Source organism: Brassica napus, chromosome C2, assembly GCF_020379485.1.
Source record: "Brassica napus cultivar Da-Ae chromosome C2, Da-Ae, whole genome shotgun sequence".
Lineage (NCBI taxonomy): Eukaryota > Viridiplantae > Streptophyta > Magnoliopsida > Brassicales > Brassicaceae > Brassica > Brassica napus.
Genome location: NC_063445.1, coordinates 52,447,115 through 52,469,175, shown reverse-complemented (window position 1 = coordinate 52,469,175; position 22,061 = coordinate 52,447,115). Strand labels below are relative to the sequence as shown.

The 22,061-nt window shown below is 39.4% G+C and overlaps 2 protein-coding genes across 2 annotated transcripts; one reads left to right on the top strand and one right to left on the bottom strand.

Moving 5' to 3' along the window:
- Positions 1-17,590: 17,590 nt before the first annotated feature.
- Positions 17,591-19,578, bottom strand: LOC125582482 (glutathione S-transferase T3-like). The gene is made up of 4 exons (XM_048749224.1): positions 19,445-19,578; positions 19,304-19,361; positions 18,247-18,534; positions 17,591-18,205 (listed from the first exon to the last, which is right to left on the bottom strand). The coding sequence occupies exons 1-4, from the start codon at positions 19,576-19,578 to the stop codon at positions 17,591-17,593; spliced, it is 1,095 nt and encodes a 364-aa protein (XP_048605181.1).
- Positions 19,579-20,829: 1,251 nt separating this feature from the next.
- Positions 20,830-21,829, top strand: LOC106429004 (F-box protein SNE). Its single transcript, XM_013869744.3, has one exon. The coding sequence runs from the start codon at positions 21,158-21,160 to the stop codon at positions 21,626-21,628; it is 471 nt and encodes a 156-aa protein (XP_013725198.2). The 5' UTR covers positions 20,830-21,157; the 3' UTR covers positions 21,629-21,829.
- Positions 21,830-22,061: the final 232 nt, after the last annotated feature.

Here is a 22,061-nt window from a genome sequence, read left to right as displayed (position 1 = left end):
AGAGGCAGTCGAACAGATGATAAGCAGACGAGGAAGGAGTTGAAAGCTCTACAGGATAAGATAGACATCCTCCTTGCTGATAAAGCCACACAAGAGCAGCTGCACTTTGTTGGTAACCCAAGCCAAGAGACACCACCTGTTGTCCATGAGGTTGAGGGTTTGGAAGGTCAGGAAGAGCTGTGTTTCATCAACAACAATGGTAGCTGGTACAAAAAAGAGCCCAACTTTCAGTACAACAACTACCAACAGAAATCCTATCCCAACAACCAACAGAGTGGTTATCCGCCTCGAAACAACCAGCAAGGCAGCTATCAACCTCAGCAAAACCCCTCATCTGGTTCCTCTGCTCCTCAAGAGAGCAGCACTGACACCCTGCTGAAACAAATCTTGGAGTCTCAGACTAGAAGTGAGAAGCATGTTGGTTATGAGTTGAAGAACCTTCATTCCAAGATTGATGGGAGCTACAATGAGCTCAACAACAAGTTCTCACATCTTGCTTCTACAGTCAAGAATTTAGAGAATCAGTTTGCTTCCATGAACACTCACCAGACTCGCCAGCAAGGATCTCTACCTGGAAAATCTGACCAAAACCCCAAGGAGGCCAAAGCTATCACCCTTAGGAGTGGTAAGCAGTTACCTCCTACAACCCTCACCAGGGATGCTGAGAAACTAGGTGAGGAGGTGGCCATCAACTTAGATGATGAAGTGGTGATTGTTGATGAGAAAATCAATGATGAAATCTTGGAGAAGATTGTGGAAGCCAAAGGTAAAGGAAAGGTGGGGAAGAGAAGAAAACAGTGAAAGATGGTGAAGTTCTTGCTCCAGCAAGTGAGAATTCTTTTGTTCCTCCTCCCTATGAACCCAAACTACCATTCCCTGGTAGATTCAAGAGGCAGCTGCTAGAGAAGTACAAGGCTTTGTTTGAGAAGCAAATGAGTGAAGCTCAGGTTGCAATGCCCATCATCGATGCTTTCATGTTGATTCCTCAATACAACAAGTTCCTGAAAGATGTTGTAGCTGCAAAGAAGAAGGAAATGGAAAGCATGATGATTCTTACCCATGAGTGCAGTGCCATCATCCAGAGGCTTGATGTTCCAGAGAAGTTAGAGGATCCAGGATGCTTCACACTACCTTGTGCTCTTGGACCTATGGTATTTGAGAAATGTCTCTGCGATTTGGGAGCTAGTGTCAGCGTGATGCCTTTGTCTGTTGCAAAGAAGCTTGGATTCACTCAGTACAAGAAGTGTAGACTCTCTCTGGTGTTAGCTGATCGTTCAGTGAAGTACCCTGTGGGCATCTTAGAGGACCTACCTGTGAAGATTGGAAGGTATGAGATACCTACAGATTTTGTGGTGCTTGAGATGGGTGAGGAGGCTCAAGACCCATTGATTCTTGGAAGGCCATTCTTAGCTACAGCAGGAGCAATTGTTAAGGTGAAAGAGGGCACGATTGATCTCCATTTGGGTAAAGGGCATGTTCTCCACTTTGACATCAAGGAGAAAATGAAGAAACCAACTGTGTTCGGGCAAGCCTTCTACATTGAAGAGATGGGCACTCTTGCTGATGAGCACCTTGAAGAGTTACCACCTGAGGACGACGAGGAGGGAGCATCTCCCTCTACTCATTCCCATAGAAGGTAACCCACTACTTTCCCTTGTATATACCATTTCGTTTTTGCATATTAGTTTTCTCTTTTTGGGTATCTCTCTCTCCTTGACAACACAGAGACTGTGTCATTTAAGTTTGGGGGAGGTACCAAGTATTTGATCACGTTTGCTTTGATGATTTTGAGTCTCATGCATTGCATTATACATATATATTTGCATTAAAAAAAAAAATTCATTTAGTTTGCATCATTGGCATTTCTAGGAGAGTCTAGAGCATATAGGTTGCATTTACTTGCATTGGGAGCAATGATTTGAAATGCCTTGTAAAGAACATTACTTTGCACCTGAATAGCTTATGCACCTCTCAAAAACACTTGTATGCTTCGAGCCTTGAAGACTCTTCCTGAAACTTGTTGATTGCTGAAACTCAGTCTTTGAAGCCAACTACAACCTTATTTGAACTGAACGAACTTAATGCTTCTTGCTCATGGTCCCTTGTGTACTGAGTCATGGCTATACACACTTGAGTTGTCACATCCTTTATGCCAATCTTATTTTGACAAACTCTAGTGGTAGACCACTCCCAAAACCTTTCCCTTCTTTTAAGCTTTCATTGTTTGATGAGTGAGGCCTTCTTCGGAAAGTCTTACATGTGCATAATGTTGAGAGTATCGGGAACGACAATGCTTTATCTTCATTCTTGCTAGATTGGGCACTCTATTGTCTAGCTATAGGTGGGGGGTGAGAGTTGTGATTATGATTTGGGAGCAATGAAAAAGGAAAAGAAATGACTCTTTGTGTTTAAGTGAATTGTCTTATTGGGATAAGTAGAAAAACCTCTAGCTCAAGTTATGAAAAGTCTTGGCCCCCATCTAAAAAAAAAAAAAAAAAAAAAATATATAAAAAGAAAAGAAAAAGAAAGAAAAAGGGGGCTAGCAAAGTTGTTAGGAGCTAAGTAATGTTTTGAGGTTGTGGAAAATCCCTTGTAGATTTCAAAGAGAAGAAGTTAAAGTTCTTAGGATCTTTTGGTGAGAGATGTGAGTTGGGTTTGACATTTGGGAATGATTGTGTAATTGTATGATTGGGAAAAGGGTAGAACAATGGAGATTGAGCATTGTATGCATGAGTTGATCCCTTTCTTAGATATATTATGTGCAATGTCAAGGCTACTTGTTTTGAGAGTAAACCACTTTAAAAGATCATGGATTTTGAACCTCTTAACCCACTTGAATAAAAGCTTTCCCTTACTCAACCAAATGATTTGGACCAATTGACCATTTGCAAGAATTCACTTGATGCTATGCTTAATGAACTTGAGAGTTGGCTGATTTGCATGTGTGAATGCATGATGATGAGTGTAGGGATGAAAAGAGTTGAATAGGTCTAGAGAAGCTAGAGTATAATAAGAGAGGGTGTACTAATGCTGAATTTAGATGTTGATTTGAGTGCTTTGTGTGTTTCTTTTGGCTATGAGCTCTCACCTTCAAACCTCTCTCCCTATGAGTTCTAGAAAGTTCACTTGTGGACAAGTAAAAGAACAAGTTTGGGGGAGTTGATATCTTGCATATTTCCATTATCTTACCCATTCGTCCATGTGCATTTTGATCATATAGACTAGGAGTTAGCCATGTTTAGGTTACATTTTGCATACATGAGTCTTTATCAGGTGTTGGAGTGCCACATGGAGTTCTTGGGGGACATTTGGATGCATTTGGAGCTCAAAGGAGGTGAAATAGGTGATCATTGGACGAGCAGAGGAAGGGAGCGAGGTTCCGCAGCGACGTCATGAGGTCGCTCCAAAGCACCTCTCAGAGCGCCCTAGCTGGAGCGACCCCGTGAAGTCGCTCGCCATATTCATCCCGTTGGAAGCCCAGAGCGACGCACCGAGGTCGCTCGCATCTCACACCCCTCTCGGAGCGACCTCCCAAAGCGACACCCCGAGGTCGCTCGCGTCTCTATGGCGAGACGAAACGAAGCGAAGCCCGGAGCGACCTCTCAGAGCGACCCACTGAGGTCGCTCCCGAAGGCCGGAGCGACATGCCGAGGTCGCTCCGCGTCTATTGTTGGGTCGATTTCTATTTTACTTAAGGCCCTTTTGGTCATTTCATTATGCACGTTTTACATTTCTAAAACCTATGTTTTAAACATCTTTGGTGGCCACCAGGCAGATTATCTTTTGATCTATTGAGAAATACACAAAAAACTCTCTTGAGAAGTTCATCTCTTGGATTTTGATTGTTATGTTCTTGTGTTATTGTTGATTTCTTATCTATTTTTTTCTACATGATTAATCTGAAATCCAATATGGGTTTAAGAGGAATCATGGAGATTAGTGAGTAATCACCTTTTGAATTCATGGGTTAGGGAGATCAAGGGTGATTAGGTTAGTTCTAGATGTTTTAGTGTAGATCATTCTTGTTCCTTGCTAGTAGAGTATTCATAATGCATCTTCTGAGTTGGCCACTCAAAAATTGATCAATAGACATTTCCCACCCAAAAAGTGTTTGATGAAATGCCTGAGACAACTCTCCTAGGCTTTTAGTATACTTTGCCAAAGACATTTGTTGTTAAAGGTGCTAAAATAGTTAATAGACTTGTTAGTAATGATTGCTTTCATATTATTCAACCAAAGACATTTGATGTTTGAGATATGTTAGCAAATGAGCATTCATCTAGACATAGAGCTTGCTTAGAATTGTGTCTAGGCTTAAGGTCGATAGTTTGATTGATCATTTGTCATCCTTAGTTCGAAACTTGATCACCCAAGGTCTAATTCCTATGCCCATGAGTTCTTTTTTCCTTTAGTCAAGAAAGTATCATTCTGTTATTGCTTTTTAGTTTTAGTCATAGCTTAAAACTCATCTAAATCATTGGTTGCACTTAGATTAAGTGAATACTTGCATTCTCATTGTTTTGATATCCCTCATAACTGGTTCGACAATCACTATACTACAACATTTGTCTTAGGAGTTTGAAAACTCCTAACATCAAAAGTCTGACTTTAAAATAAAATAATTGGTATGTAAAAATAAAATAATTAGATATCTTTTTTTATTTTATTTATAATTATAAAAATTAAAAATTAGTATGTAAATAAAAAGTTGTGCATTTATATGTAAAAATTGTATTTCTTCATAAACATGTATTTTAGTTATAATCACAAAAGCTAAAAAACTATTTTGTAAATAAAAAAAATACATCTCTATTATAGAGGAATACTATTTTTTCCCTAAATATAAACGAAAAAATAGCAATCTCTATTATAGGAAAAGAAATAGAGGTGAGTTGGAGTAGATTTTCCTCAATTATAACATATAAAGGTAAATATAGGGGTGGGTTAGAAATGCTCTAATTTCCCTCAAAATATGTATGAAGGTAAAAAAAATTTACCTTCATTAATTTAACAACTGTTGTAAGTTTTTCATACTAATAAATTTTACCATTTAGCTATACTAACTTTAAATATTCGTATAAATTACATGGTATTTTTAAGAAAAACACAATTAGATGGAGTTTAAACTCCCAAGACAAATTTCTAAAACTATATTGAATCACAAAGAATATGTTACAAATATAAGAATGGTTGAACAATATATATATCTACATGTGAGTATATGTGAAGGTGAATGGGATTTGGACAAATATGGCAGTGAGTGTGATTGTTTGTTTGTTTATCAAAGAGGATGTTTGTGTTCATCCTTTATCTTCTTTGTTTTCTTTATCATTGTACTTGAGCTTTTATCTCTTTATCCCCCCCCCCCCCCTCCCTTAACCCTCTTTACTCCTTTAATCATTACCAAATCCTTCTTATTTATTTTTAATACTGTATTCAATTACTAATAGGTACATGAGCTGTAGCTGAACCTTAACTATATAACGTGATCAAATACTTGACAGAGGTCTCTGTGTCATTTGTCTTTTCTTCGCGTTTTTTCCTTTACTTGTTTTAGTGTCAGGGTTGACCTAATACGTTTGCTTGTGTTCTGCGCTGGCCTCTCGATCTCAGTTCTTTTAATATAATTTTTTTTTGACAAAAAAATTTATATAACAACTCAGCTCTTTTATTATATTACAATATTAGATATGTAGTCATACCAGAAAGTCTAGCTAGTTGATTTGGAGACTGGAAGTCTGGAACCAATTAGACATTGGATACCAGTTCCTTAAATTGAACATAGTATTTTTTTTTTGAAACTAAAAATTGACATAGTATTTCCCTTTTTTTTCTGTCAACTAGACAACTTCTACATTTTTGTCAATTATTGTTTTCCTCTATTTAATTCTAAATTTTATTTATATTAAATCGCAGTTTCTTTTTATGACCTTTGTGTTGATAATAGATGAAAAAGTGAAATTTTAAGAGATCTTGTTTGAGTATTTTAATACAACTATCTCATATTTGAAAAAAAATCTCAAAAAAAAACTATCTCTTATTTGACCAAAAAGGTTGAATTTTAAGTTTTCTCACATAAATAGTATCTTGTGAGCTTCTTGACAAAGTCCCAGCGGCTTCCGTATTCATCAGGTGGGATTTTCGGATGAGCCTGACATATGAGGTTAGTCATCGAGAGGTATGAGACTTTTCATGAATTTAACACCCGCATGTCGCAAACTGCGTGGAAAATGAACTTACCTCCAACAATATTGAGTGTTTGAACAAACATGCAATATGTTTAAAACATCAACGTAAAGAATAAGATCATCAAAGAGTACAGATCGAGAGCAACCAAAATCATCAAAGATCTAATCATCCGAAAGACCACTATATGTATAGAGCATTTAAAAACTAATTTGGAAGTATTTTATTTAGTTATGTCTATTTTATTGTATTTTGTAATTATATATATACTGGATACTATATTAACAAATATATATTGTATCTTCTTGTAATCGGTTGCTTTTGTCTCTTGATTTGGGTCGATCTCACTTCCTTGAGCGAACTCATACATGATAAAATGTAGTAGATTAGACTTGTTTCAAAATATCAGTGTTATATCAACCATCATATATATCATTATCATGGTATTTATACGATTGATAGATCATCATATGGGAGTAGTATGTTAAAAAGGTATTAGTTTATTTTTTTTCCAAGTTCGATGCTTGTTAATGGCATCAAGGTTCTAACATTCTAACATATGGAAATCTTAAAAAAAAATATTTACAAATACCTGTGATATCTTCTAAAGTTTTTCCGTCATCTCTGTTATTTTCAGCTCATAATAAATTCGTCAATCTCCCACCGTGGTCGAGTGGTAGATCACTCTCAAGAAAGTTTAGCATAGCTAACACATTGTACGTAGTTTAGTAACTTAATGAATTTTGTCTGGATCCTGATTCATATCCTAAAGGAATCAATCTTGCCAAACGAGGAGAGAGACGTTAGTGTTATTTTCATAAAGCAATAAAATAGTAAAATGTTTATTGTATTCCCTATTTTCCGGGATACTATATCAATAAATCTGAGTCAATACGATAATTATATAAGGTTGACCAATTGGATGCTGCATATGTCACACTTTGTACAAAGTACAAGCGCTAGTCGTCGAAAGAGTAAGTGAATATTTGAAAGAAATGAAAGAACATCAGACGTCTCAACTATATAATATGTTGATATTTCATAATTATGTTCTTGTTATTTCTTGCATGGATTCAACATTTCCATAATCAGAAAACAAAAGTTTGTTATAGGAAAGTCAATATATATATAATAGATAATCAACTGACCAAATCTGCTTCGCAAACAATACTTACACGATTACTACACCACAAGACAAACATTTCAAAAAAATTCGTCAATAAATTTGTATAGTTAAATTATTATGTGAATTTGCACACAATGTAACATATATATAGAGTAGGGACGGCTGAAATATTAGAACGAATGTTGGGTTTGCTATTTTTGGTGAAATCTTAACGCCAAAAAGACAACTAAATAGTCGCTTATTGACTAAATATTTGATAGATGCTTGTTGATTTTTTTTTGTTTGGATTCTCAAATCATTCCTTCATTTTTCATGTCATTATATTTTTTTCTGTTTCGGTGGCAGTCTTCTCTTTTGTCTTTGCATTTGGATGATAGTGTACCGGCTATTGTTCGTTGAAAAGGATACATAGATTATAGATATGCGTTTTAAACATATTGGGTAAGTATTACAATTTTTTATTAGACAAGTATGGTAGTTCATTAAAAAGAAAAAAAAAGTATGGTAGTTCATCAATAAACTTTAGAACCTTGTATTTTCAAAAAAAAAAAAAAAAAAAACTTTAGAACCTTGCGGACATGATGATTTCTTTTTTTTTTTTGGCAGAACGAATTTGTTAAGTGTAATATATTGGGAAGTACCTAAAATGCAACTATAAGACCCCCAAAACGTTGAACAAAAAAAACACCCCCAAACACAAAAATTAGAAACGCAAACCTAAAGTTTTAAGTAATGGAAAACTCTTCCGAGTGACATAATCAAATATATTTTCTAAAAATGAAAGATGTAAAAAGTGTCAAGTGCACGTACCTCTTTGTCAAACAAAAAAAGGTCAAGTGCACGTACCTTTATGATAACCAAAATTAATGGAATTTTTTTCGGAAAAGGTTATAACATCTACGTGTACATATACATGCATAAATAGACCCTATGTAATTGTAGATAGTTGTACAAGTACAACGGTCCTGAAACAAGAAAGACGAGAATGTGAAGAAGACATATGGAAGAACTCAAAATCTTATAAAAATATACACATAAAAAGACGACAAAAACAACAAGAAGAACGAACAACAATGTCTCTTTTACCTCGAGAAAATAAACAGTAACAAAAATATATACACTAAGACACGCATACGGCATATGTATGTAACCTTTTAACTACAAACGAGGGAAGAAAATAAAGTTGTGTACATGCGCGTCTATGTTGATAAAAAAAAAAGTTGATCAAAAAAAAAAGTACATGCGCGTCTACATAGTTTTTAGAGTATAGAAAAAGAGACTTTTTTAAACGAAATTGGAAGAGCATCGGATTTGCAGTTCTCTCTCGTGGATTCTTTCCCTTGGACCCTTCCTCGATTCCCATTCACAAGTCACAACTCCTCTCTCTATATAGGTGTTCACATGCATACATTAGACATATATACACGGTACTTACATACTCCCAATATTTTTAATAGTTTTTCGTTATCCAATTAAACATCAATTTCAATGTATCCCTATAGTATAAATGGTGTGAGGCTTTGCTGCGAGATGTAATCTCTAAAATAGACTAACGGCATGGTTTGCTGTTCGTACCTAGACATTATTTTAGTAGGTGTAAAAATTCAGTTGGGAGTGATCACGTAGTTAAACGCAATTTTCATGTAAAAAGGAATATATATTTAATAATATTTGGTAATATGTCAAAAGAAAACACGTTGGCTTGAACGGCAATAGTTTTTTTCGTGAGTTTTAGTTTTTGGAATTTAGTTTTTGGTTTAATTGTTTGGGTTTTGTTGTAGGTTTTATGTTTTTCTCAACAATATTTTAGTTTCCTTTTGAAAACAAATCTGAACGGCAATTTGTCTATTTTTTTTTTTTTTAGTTACATTCTTACAAAATTGATAAATAATATGAGTTTTGATTTACTAATTAATTTTTGTATAACTTTTTAAAAAATAATAAAACAAATAGCTAGATTTTATCATTTATCATTACAATAAAATGTTTAATCTTGTGTTACAGAGATTAAGAAATCAGAAAATATTTGTGCGTAATATAGTAAATCAATCCTTTTTTTTGTCAACAGAAACCATACAAAGTAAGTTAAGTTTGCCTGTTATTATTGATTCATAGCTGATCCGGTAGTCTCAACTGGTTTGATTTATGTGAAAGAATAATGATGAATCTTGTACATGTGTCCGTTTGGAAAGAGAGTCGGCTTAGATATTAAAGCAACAAGAGATATACATAAGTTGAGAATCTAAAAAAATCATTCCTAATTTAGGTGAGTGTTGGGGTCAAAAACGGTTACGACGAAGTTAACGTCCAATTCCCCGAAGAAGAAAAACGTAGAAAAATTTTTCGACAAATGTTTTTTCGAAATAGATTCTCCTTTACGAAAAACATTTGCGGAAGAAACGCGAATCATCGGACAAGAGCTCGAGAAGGATCGTTACGCAGCGACCAAACGCGTGCTCCGCTCGGTCGCTACGTAGCGACCGAGTTCGAGCCAAAGCTCAGTCGCTACGTAGCGACCGAGTTCGAGCCAAAGCTCAGTCGCTACGTAGCGACCAAACGCCCATTCCGCTCGGTCGCTACGTAGCGACCAAACTCCCATTCCGCTCGGTCGCTACGTAGCGACCGAGCTCGAACCAAAGTTTGGTTGCTACGTAGCGACCGAACTCTTCCGAAACGTCGATACGACATCAGTCTATGCATTCTCGTCTACCCTTCGATGCTATCTCCCGAATACCGTAGAGAACCCGTCTCACATTCCCCGCCATTTCTAAGTTATCAATCAAACTTTACCGTTAAAACCGCCGAAAGTTCATTCTTTATCGAAAGAAGCCGTAATAAACGCTTCGAGTCGGAAGACGGCCCAAAGGGACCTAAGACATGACTCGAGGCCCGACTTACGATTTCTTAACCAACAGCTCGTAAACCGCATGTCGGTTTACGCTTGGTTCGCAAGGGAAGATAAATGTCAAGTTTCCGCGGATAAATACGAAATTTGGAAGATAATTACGAAGATTGGACAAAATGGAATATCTCCATTTTTATGCTATGGCGGCTTAAGGGCAGAAGAGGAAAAGCGTAAACCGACTTTGGAGCCAGTATATAAGGGGTCCTAGGCGAGAGGCATGGGAAGGACTTTTCTCAGAGCAAACTTAGCATTTAGAGCAATTAGACAACTTTCCGTTTTTGTTATTTCGAGCTGCGACTCAACTAGGTTTTGCAGTCTTAGGTTGTTAGAACTAGGAATCTCGCCGACAGCTCTCATAGCCGAGGCTTCTACCTTGTTGTAACGCTCATACGCGAATTCGGAATAAAACTCATTTTGCTCTCTTTTACGATTTCTTATTTCTTTTCGTCTTTACTTGCGTGTTCTGATTGCTTGGCGTGTGGTTTAACAGATATTCGAGACCTCTGGGAAATTAGGGTTTTTCCTAACTTTCCTAATTTAAACAGAAATCGACAATGTGAATTTCGGTTCCCACAGTTTGGCGCTAGAAGGAGGGAGATACAGATCAATCTAACTCTCGACCACATCGCGCTCAACCAGACATGTCAACTGACGACACAGATAACGTGCAGACTCCTCTCAACGGAGGCAGCGGCACCGATCTCCACACTCCCGCAGCAAACATATCCGCGGCCAACGCACCAGCCAACGCCGCGGCGCTCGAGGAATTCAAAAAGATGTTCGCCACCTATGAAAAAAGGTCGGAAGAACAGGATAAGCTCGTGAGCACCTTGACCAAACAAGTTGAAACTTTAACGACAAGGACTCGAGTAATCCACCCCCGTGGAACCACTAAAGTCCACGGGAAAAGACTCGACTTTGCGACCCCACTCGACAGGCCTGGAGCCGCCCAGGAACGACCTTCGGGTTAAAACCCTAGCGAGAAGTCTCCCGTCGAAAGGGGAAACTCCGAAAGCCCTCCGCCTCCCGCGAAGGCTTTGAGGACAACGGAGTCGAGCAAATCAACATGGATCATAGCGATGTCTCCAATAATACTGATGAGGACGCCGACAGACATCCAAGAAGGACCAGAAGCCGATTCACTCGGGAAAGCTCTCCGTTCGACAAACCAATGACAGAAGAGGAGGAAATCCTCTATTGGAACGAACAGAAAGAGCTGGCTGAAAAACAAACCGAGCTCACTCGCAGTAAACGCCGACAAGCGCGGAAACCTGCTGACGAGACGTCGGATATACGCGATCTTCGCGACTATATCACCAAGACTGCGGCAGAAGTAAGAGCCGTAAAATCTCAAATCCATCATGCTACGAGCGCGGCCCCCGAGATCGACAAACTGCTGGAAGGGGCTCGGAAGACCCCTTTCACCGCTCGCATCTCAGATACAAGGGTATCTGATCCAGGAAAAATCAAAGTACCAAAATATGATGGTACAACCGATCCGAGAGCGCACCTTCAGGCTTTCCACATCACGATGGGAAGAGCGAGGCTCAAGGACGGCGAGAGAGATGCCGACTAATGCTGCCTGTTCGTCGAGAATCTAGAAGGAGCAGCCCTCGAATGGTTTGCGCGCCTTAAACGAAACTCTATCGGGAGTTTCCAACAGCTCGCATCGGAATTTCTCAAGCAGTACTCTATGTTCATAGATAGAGAAACTTCCGATGTCGATCTCTGGAGTCTGTCCCAGAGGGAAGAGGAACCCCTTCGCGAGTTCATCAGCCGGTTCAAGTTGGTGATGTCCAGGGTCAGCGGGATAAGCGACAAGGTGGCCATTGACGCGCTCAGGAAAGCGCTTTGGTACAAGTCAAAATTCAGAAAATGGATATCCCTCGAAAAACCGCAGACGATCCAAGAAGCCCTCCACAAAGCGACGGACTACATCATGATCGAGGAAGAAACGAAAATCTTATCGCAAAAGCATAAGTCAGTGATATCGTCCTCGAAAGATGTAGACCCGAAAACAAGGAAGAAGAACCCTCGTAACGACAAGTATGTCCATCACGAGGGGGAAGAACTCCAAGGAGCACATAATTACGCGATCGGCTCAGACCAGGGCCGAACCACGGGTAATACGTGGACTCGCAACCAAGGATATGACGAAAACACCTTCTGCGAGTTCCACCAATCCCGAGGACACTCCACAACTAACTGCAAGGTCTTGGAAGCGAGGCTGGCCGCGAAGCTACTAGCCGGAGAACTCTCGGAAGTAACCAGCGTGAAAGATCTCATCCTCGAGACCGATCGCCCCGCAAAGCCGGACAGAAATCTCCCCGCGGAGAGATCTCCCCAAAGAAACCAATCCGGAGATAAACGCGGCAGGAGGCCAGACGACAAGGGGAACGATAACAATCGTCGTAGAGTCAACATGATCATCAGAGGATCGCAATTCTGCAACGATACGGTCTCCGCCATCAAGGCTTACCAGCGGAAGGCGGAGTCGAGCGCAAACTGGCCTGCATGGTCTCCTACCAAATATGATCAGAACTGCTCAATCACCTTCACAAAGGAGGATGCCAGCGGGATCGATCAGCCTCACTGCGATCCGCTCGTCATAGACCTCGTCATACGAGATCGGGAAGTCGGAAGAGTACTCATTGACACAGGGAGCACGATAAATGTAATCTTCCGCGACACTCTCAATCGGATGAGCATTGAACTCGGAGAAGTAACTCCAACTCCGAAACCGCTCACATGCTTTTCTGGCGAAGTATCGATGACCCTCGGATCAATTCAGCTACCTGTCATGGCCAAGGAGGTCACAAAAATCGTAGTCGATCATCCTGCCATCTACAACGTGATCATGGGAACCCCGTGGCTCAACGCTATGCAAGCCGTTCCATCGACGTACCACCTCGGCATCAAATTCCCGACCCCAAACGGAGTCGCAGCTATCTGGGGATGTCAGAAACAGTCGCGACTGTGCTTCCTCGCAGAACACAAGTTAAGACAGATGATAGCCTCTGCAACGGCAAATTGCAAATGCACGAAGATCGATAAATCTTTGACCAACAATGTTTTGAGAAAAGACGATTTCACATCGTCTGCCGACGCAGACGCTTCGGGTGTCGAAACTCGACACGAGGCCGGAGCCGACACTACAATTCAACCGGAACATCCGGAAGAGAACACTGACCCTGCCACGATCATCTCGATCAAGGCGGTCAGTATGGCGACAACCGCCGAGTAAAAACGTTCGCGGCATAATACAGAACTACGAGATGGCTTGATCCTCGAAAAGGGTACGTAGGCAGCTCGTCGAAGGACGAGTTCAGCTATCCCCCTCTCCAAAAAGGGGGGAGGGGGGGGGGGGTGAGTGCGCATACTCGTATACTCCCACATAGAAAAAGATGTGTTATTTGTAATCGAATTCTATCAAGATTTTGAATTTTTTTACGAAATATGTGTCGCTCTTTTTAAGACAAAATCGCAAAACAATCTCACTTCAGCAATATACGTATAGTCTTCGAAATAATTGCGAGACGTCGCCAAGTTAAAAATCGAGATGATACGAACAAATTGTCCGAACGCGACCACTACAAATCTTACACTCCGTTCATCGATTGGCCCCGACGAACACATCAGCCGTCTTAAACAAACGCAACCTGATCACTCTTTTGATCTTCAAACGTCCAACACAAGGACAAAAGCGCGCTAACAAAAAATCCGAAATTTTGGTCTAGCACTTCTAGTTGACTTAAAAATTGTCTCTGGAAAGATGTTTGATTCGTACCATACAAGTCGTATAAGCCGAGAACCTATCGCGGACTTTAAATCGGCACGAATCAGGTAGAAATCAAAACAGGAAAACCGATAGCCGGCTAGTCACCGCACAAACCTCAAAACCGAGAGTAAAACTAGGTCTTGCCCTAAACCCATCGCATTGCCCTAAATCAGGTAGAAATCGCAACAGGAAAACCGATAGCCGGCTAGTCGGCTACGTAGCGACCGAGCTCGAACCAAAGTTCGGTCGCTAACTCTTCCGAAACGTCGATACGACATCAGTCCATGCATTCTCGTCTACCCTTCGATGCTATCTCCCAAATACCGTAGCGAACCCGTCTCACATTCCCCGCCATTTCTAAGTTATCAATCAAACTTTACCGTTAAAACCGCGGAAAGTTCATTCTTTATCGAAAGAAGCCGTAATAAACGCTTCGAGTCGGAAGACAGCCCAAAGGGACCTAAGATATGACTCGAGGCCCGACTTACGATTTCTTAACCAACAGCCCGTAAACCGCATGTCGGTTTACGCTTGGTTCGCAAGGGAAGATAAATGTCAAGTTTCCGAGGATAAATACGAAATTTGGAAGATAATTACGAAGATCAGACAAAATGGAATATCTCCATTTTTATGCTAAGGCGGCTTAAGGGCAGAAGAGGAAAGGCGTAAACCGACTTTGGAGCCAGTATATAAGGGGTCCTAGGCGAGAGGCATGGGGAGGACTTTTCTCAGAGCAAACTTAGCATTTAGAGCAATTAGGCAACTTTCCGTTTTTGTTATTTCGAGCTGCGACTCAACTAGGTTTTGCAGTCATAGGTTGTTAGAACTAGGAATCTCACCGACAACTCTCATAGCCGAGGCTTCTACCTTGTTGTAACACTCATACGCGAATTCGGAATAAAACTCTTTTTGCTCTCTTTTACGATTTCTTATTTCTTTTCGTCTTTACTTGCGTGTTCTGATTGCTTGGCATGTGGTTTAACAGATATCCTGGACCTCTGGAAAATTAGGGTTTTTCCTAACTTTCCTAATTTAAACGGAAATCGACAGTGCGAATTTCGGTTCCCACACTGAGTTCATCCAAGTCTATTTCAAAATTGGGCTATTCTTCATATTCTTAGTCATCTTGAGTAAGTTGGTACTATATGTTTCAAAAAATGACTGAATGAATGTTGTTTTCTCTTAGACATATCAGAGCACCATTATCCATAGCACCCCTAATAAGGTGCTTAATCATTTTTTTAGTATTAAAAATGTGTTAAGCATTTTATTAAGAAACTTCTACTTTTTTAACCTCAAATGCAAGTTTCTTATTTTGGATGCTTAAAAAAATATAATTATTTAATATTGTTTTATATAAGATAAAATTTATTTATTATATAAAACATATTTAATGATAACATTTAAAACATAGATTGAAAAAAAAACATAAAAATAAAGATTAGTACAGTAATCAACAAAAATCTGAGCTCAATTGTTGTCTTCATCACGTCCAAATTTACTCCATACATGTTCAACCAAATCCGCTTTCAGTTGTTCATGCATTTGTCGATCACGAATTCTAATTCGAACACCCATCATATTGGCGATATTTGTAGGATATCTGTAGAATACGTGTAATCGACATGTGCACTTCCGTGGTCTTCTCCTTGTTGGAACTCGGAAACATCAAATTGAGTGTATCCATCTCGTTCGTCTTCTACTATCATATTATGAAGTATGATACATGCTCTCATAATCTTACCAAGTTTGACTTTATCCCAAAAAAGTGCTGGATTTTTTACGATGGCAAAACGAGCTTGCAAGACTCCAAAAGCACGCTCGACATCTTTTCGGACAGCTTCTTGACGTTGAGCAAATAAAACTGCTTTCGACCCTTGCGGTAGTGAGATAGATTGGATAAAAGTTGTCCATTTCGGATAGATACCATCGGTGAGATAGTAAGCCAAATGATACTCTCTTCCATTGACAGAATAAGTCACTTGCGGAGCTTGACCTTTTATTATGTCGTCAAAAACAGGTGAACGATCAAGAAGATTGATATCATTTAAGGTACCTGGAGATCCAAAAAATGCATGTCATATCCAGAGATCATATGAAGCAACCGCTTCTAAAACGATTGTTGGTTTACCCAAACCACGAGAATATTGCCCTTTCCAAGCGGTGGGACAATTTTTCCACTCCCAATGCATACAATCGATGCTTCCTATCATCCCGGGAAATCCACGATACTCTCCAACATCAAATAGACGTTGAAGATCAGCCGGTGTTGGTCTTCTTAGGTACTCATCGCCGAATAAATAAATTATTCCTTCCACAAAATTCTCCAAACATGACCGAGTTGTAGTTTCACCGACCCAGAGGTATTCATCGACTGTATCAGCCGCAGTACCGTATGCCAAGACACGAATGGCTGTTGTACACTTTTGGAGTGCTGAGAGACCAAGCATTCCAAGACCATCATTCTTTTGGCGAAAGAAGTCAACTTCGTTGGAGAGTCTATCAACAATGTGCATGAACAATGTCTTGTTCATTCTAAAATGCCGTCTGAAATAATTGTCAGGAAACGTTGGAGTTTCACTGAAATAATCATTCCATAAACGGACGTTGCCTTCTTCACGATTTCTTTCGATATAAGCTCGTTTTTTCTTTTTTTCTTTTTTTCCTCCGTTCTTCTTGATCACCATGAATGGTAAACTTCTCAAAGGTTTGATCAAAAAAATCATCAAAGATTTCATCAAATGCATCATCTAATGATTCATCTACAGTGTTTTGGGAAGAAGAAGCCATAAATTGTGTTTGAAATTTGAGTTTGAAGAATGATTTCGTCGAAGTGTTTTTTAAAAACTCAAGAGAGAATATGAGTTTGAGAAAGTGATTAAGAGGGAAGCTGAGGTTGAAAAATTTGAGTTTTATGATAAAGCGATTAAGAGAGAAGATGAGTTTGACGAATGTGAGCTTGGTGAGAAAGTGGAGTTGAGAGAAGATGAACTTTGATCTTGATGTTTGAATATGAGAAAGTGGAGTTGAGCAATATGATGTTTTTTGATGAATATGAGACACAAAGAGAGAATATGAGTTTGATCTTATAGTAGTGACACAAAGAGACAATATGAGACACAAAGCTCACTTTGTTTTCGAGAGAGAATATGAGTTTGATGAGCATGTGACACAAAGAGACAAAGAGACAATGAGATCCGTGACTAACTGACTACAAAGATCCGAGATACACAAAGAGACATTTCAGACATACAAGTCTGTCAGTACAGGTCCGTGACTACAAAAATACAAATATACATGAGGCTTCAGTCTTTTAGCAGGCCCGTGACTTCAGGTCACCATACAACATGCCCGTGAATGAACAAGAACATTGATACATGAGGCTTCAGTCTCTCACAATACCTGAAACAAAGAACAACACATATATGTTAAACAGGAACCAGAACAACAACAAACAACTCAAGTGAGATATATATTTAACACAAGCAACAACAACAAGATAAACTTCATGACAATCAACAAGATATTTAAAACAAGTAACACAAGCAACAAACACGAGAACAAGCAACTTAAACCAGTAAGACCGAGACTTAAACTAAATGGACATAAACTCATCAATGAGTTTCTTCTTCAATGCCTCTTCATAATCTGGTAGTGGTCCTTCTTTAGCATGGAGCCTGTCAAGTAGCTTTATTTTAGACAGCCTCTCTTTCAAAGCCAAGTCTTCCTTCTTCAAGCTCCACATTGTCTGAAACTGAGACAGCTCTTTCCCATCAGCTGCAGTCTTTTTAGAACTGGCCTTTGCTGCCTTCACACCCTTGGGGCGATTTGTTGCTTCATCATCGTCAACAGAATCTGCTTCAGTTGCTTTAGAGCTAGCTGAATGTGAAACATCCCCACACTTCCTCTTCTTGTAGCTTCCATCATTTTTAGCTGTAGACAGCTCGCACCACTTCTGATCATTTCGCAACTCTTTCCAAGCATGCTCAAGGGTGAACCTTTTTTTATGGTTGGTGAAGAATATTTCGTGGGCTAGCTTCAGGACATCATTCTCGTTTTGTCCACTGGTCCTCTCTCTGGTAGCTGCTTCATAGGCACCACAAAACTTGCAAACGACATCATTGATCTTCTGCCACCTATTCTTACAGTGCGATGCCTCTCTCTTTTCACACCCACAAGCTTTGGACTTGCATTGTAGTACGCAGCTATTCTTTTCCAGAATGCAAGCGACCTTTACTCATTCCCTATTACTGCATCTTTGCTCGTGTTTAACCACGAGCTGATGAGCACAACGTCGTCTGTAGGCGACCATGTTCTTCTTTCTTTCTGTCTGGCTTGAGTGTATTCCCCAAAGTTTGAGTCCTCGGTGCCTTGAACACCAAAGAAGGGAGGTTGCGATGAAGACAGTGAGACACTGTCTGATACACTACCGAAGATAACATTTTGTTGTTGACTGCTAAGCAGATCAACAAAGTTTGAAGACGATGTAAACGGATGAAAATACATTTCCAAAGTGAAAGAGAAATAACAGATAGGAATCTGTTATTTTCGGAAGAGAGCGTTTTAGTTATAAAAGAAGATGGAGATGGAAGAAGGCAGATATCATTCAACAACTTCTTTTACAGATAGCATTCAACAACTAACAACTTTTACAGTTTCGAGTTGACATGTATCTAACTTATATTAATTACCATCTCACAACAATTATCAAAGGCATAGCAAGTCATTAATTTTGACTATTCAATACATTATCAAACACAAAGCAATTCATTTAACTCTCTTCCTCAACCATAACCAATCATTTATTCATTTCAACACATCAAACATACAATTAATCCTATTTATTACACGGTTTCTAACCACCAGAGCAAAGCATTAACTCTCTAACTCAACCATAACATCAAAGAAACAATCAATTCTATTAAAAGAAGCAGAATGTTTACATGTATTGACGATCCTTCCTCATTAGCCTTGATCCATGAATATGCACTCCTCTGCTTCGTCATTTGCCTTGATCCATGCAGCTCAACAGAGAAACAAACATAAGCAATTCACAAATGAGAACCAAAACAGCAAACACATATGAACTAACCTAACAACATCTAATCAATACAGACAAGAGCGACAATCAGTTCATTTGAGACTACAGTCCTACAAAACGTTCACTCAATATCATAAACGAGGAACAAATAATTTGACAATCTATTCATTTGAGACCACAGTCCTAACATCATCTAATCAATACAGACAAGAACAAACTTTCAATACATTTCGCAAATAAACACAAGAGACAAAAACATATGTTTACCTTTTTACAGTTGTCGTCATCTTCTTCTACTAACCTTCGTGTTTGTTGATCCTTCCATCTTAAGAAACACAGACAGAGACAAATTAAAATTAATCACAAGGACACAACAAACCAAATCAAATAACAAAGAGAGAGCGGTACAAGTTCTGACCGTCTATGAGATCCACCGAAGGAGAGGACCGATGCGGATTCTTCATCATCGGGGGAAGATGAGGAGACAGATGCGGAGTCTTCATCGTCGGGGGAAGATCACGAGACAGAGGCGGACTCTTCATCATCGGGGGAAGATCACAAGAGAATCGGGGAGTCATCAAGGGAGAGAAAGAGAGAAGCGGAGTCGTCGAGGTTTCACCACAACGAGGCGGAGTCGTCAAGGGACATAATCGAGGTAGGCGGAGCCGCCGAGGAAGAGAAAGAGAGAAGCCGATTGGTCGAGGTTTCACCAACACGAGGCGGAGTCGTCGACGGAGAGAATCGAGGAAGGCGGAGTCATCGAGGAAGAGAAAGAGAGAAGCGGCTTCGTCGACTTTAACGGAGAACGACTCGGATCGTCGACGATCCAATCCACAAACGCGGAGTCGCCGAGGGAGAGAGAGAATCAAGCGGAGTCGTCGAGGGAGAGAATGAGGAAACCGAGTCGTCGAGGGAGAGAGGGACGCGTTTAATGACATGTGTCTCACAAGCAGCGTTGCTTGTGCCGCTTAATTAAGCAGCGATTTTTCTCTTATTTTTTTTTTCTTTCTTTTTTAAATCCAAAAATTATTAAACACCCCCCCTAAGCACCTGCGTTAATCCTGGTCTCATAGTCCAAAAGAAAACCACATGGTCATGGTACTTTTTTTTTACCAATGTAAATGCGTATAGATTTTGCTACGCGAGACAAATGAAAGATGAAAAAAAATATTCTCCATGTACAAAGATTTCCTTCCATTATGCTAGGTGTAATTAATTACTTAAAAATAGTCAGCGAGAGGTTTGACTAGCAATAATGTTCAGAAATCTAAGAAATCACACGCATGATCTATCTTAAGCGTGGAGGAAACAACCATACTCGTCCCCGTTCCAAGTCCTTCGACTTTCTACGTTACCCAACAAGTAGGTTTTATTTTCAGAAAGTCACATGTCGTAATATTGTATCCACAATATAGTTCAAATTTACACATTACAGTGAGTACGCCACAAGATTAATTACCAACTCTGACTCATCTTGATTAGGTTTGAAGTTTCCAGCCCACCCTCTAGCTTACTTTTAAAACCCAATCACTGATCACTAATATATGAGCCAATTATATAGAGACTTCAAATCACTAAGAAAATAATATACGCCCACAAATAAGTCTTATTAGTAAATTTCAGACCGATACATATCAAACTCTATTAAAAAACTTCAAATCACTTTAACCTATCATTCATATAATCGATTCACTCTTACTAGTCATGTGAATTAATATACATGTATTACTATCCAATTTCAATCAATAATTGCATATATATATATATACATATGTAGTTTTGTATCGGTGTTGAGTAATTCCATTGGTCATATGCCATGATAAAAGATATGTAGGATTAGCAAATCAAAGAAACAAACAGTTTTATGTTATACCAGTAGCTTTTAAAACAAAAAGACAACAAGTAATGATATAGAGTTATAGACTAAGGTTTTAAAAGCAACAAGAACCACCCAACCAACATTAATTTTTATTCTTTTACAGATTGAATATAAACATCACTCCCCCCTCTGCTTCTCACTCACACAATATTTTCTACATATTTATATGCGCCCGTGTGATTTCAACAGCTGTATCAACCTTCTCTCTTTCAACACAAACCTCTCTCTCTCTTTCTAGTACCATGTCGGAGAAACGAATCGGTATGGTTGAGAAAAGTAACAACAAGAGACAACGAGTGAATCTTGTTCCCACGTTCCCCATCAACGACCACCACGACGTTCTTGTTGAAATCCTCCGGCGACTAGACGGCCCTTCTCTCTGCTCAGCCGCTTGCGTGTGCCGTCTTTGGTCAGCCGTGGCTCGCAACGACTCAATATGGGAAGAGCTTTGTTTCCGACAAGTGTCACCACGACCTTCGCTTTCACTTCGCTCAGTTGTGTCTGCTCTAGGTGGCTACCGATGTCTCTACTTCCTCTGCATCCGTCCGGTCCTCGCACGACTCCCCAAGATCATTTGGAGCCGAGACCAGCTCCAGCTCTCACTCTCCCTCTACTGTGTTCACTACTACGAGCGCCTTTACGTCGGCGCGTGGCTTGGAGACGCGCCACCTTCTTCGCTCATGTTCCTTAGGAAACCCGTCAACGTAGTCTGATCCGGCTTTGGCCGGACCGGGAATGAATAAACTATTAGTTCACAAGATTGTATTCTTTATCATATTATTGTTTACTCCTATTTGTTACGATTACGAAATTTCAAGTTCGTCATTTCATTACAAGATATTTATTAATAAACGATTAGTTCACAAGATTGTATTCTTTATCATATTAGTATTATTTACTCCGATTTGTTACGATTACGAAATTTCAAGTTCGCATTTCATTACAAGATTTGTATTAATAAACGTGGGATCTTTTCTCCTTAGATACTGCCAACGTGTAGCTGTTTTGTCTCTTCTGCTTTTTCTTTTCTTTTCTTTTCTTTAAAAAATAAATATAAGCTCACACTTCATTTATTTCACTTTTTGGTTTAATGTGAAAAGAGTTGTTCGAAAAAAAGGTTTAATGTGAAAAGAAGACTAACCTCCA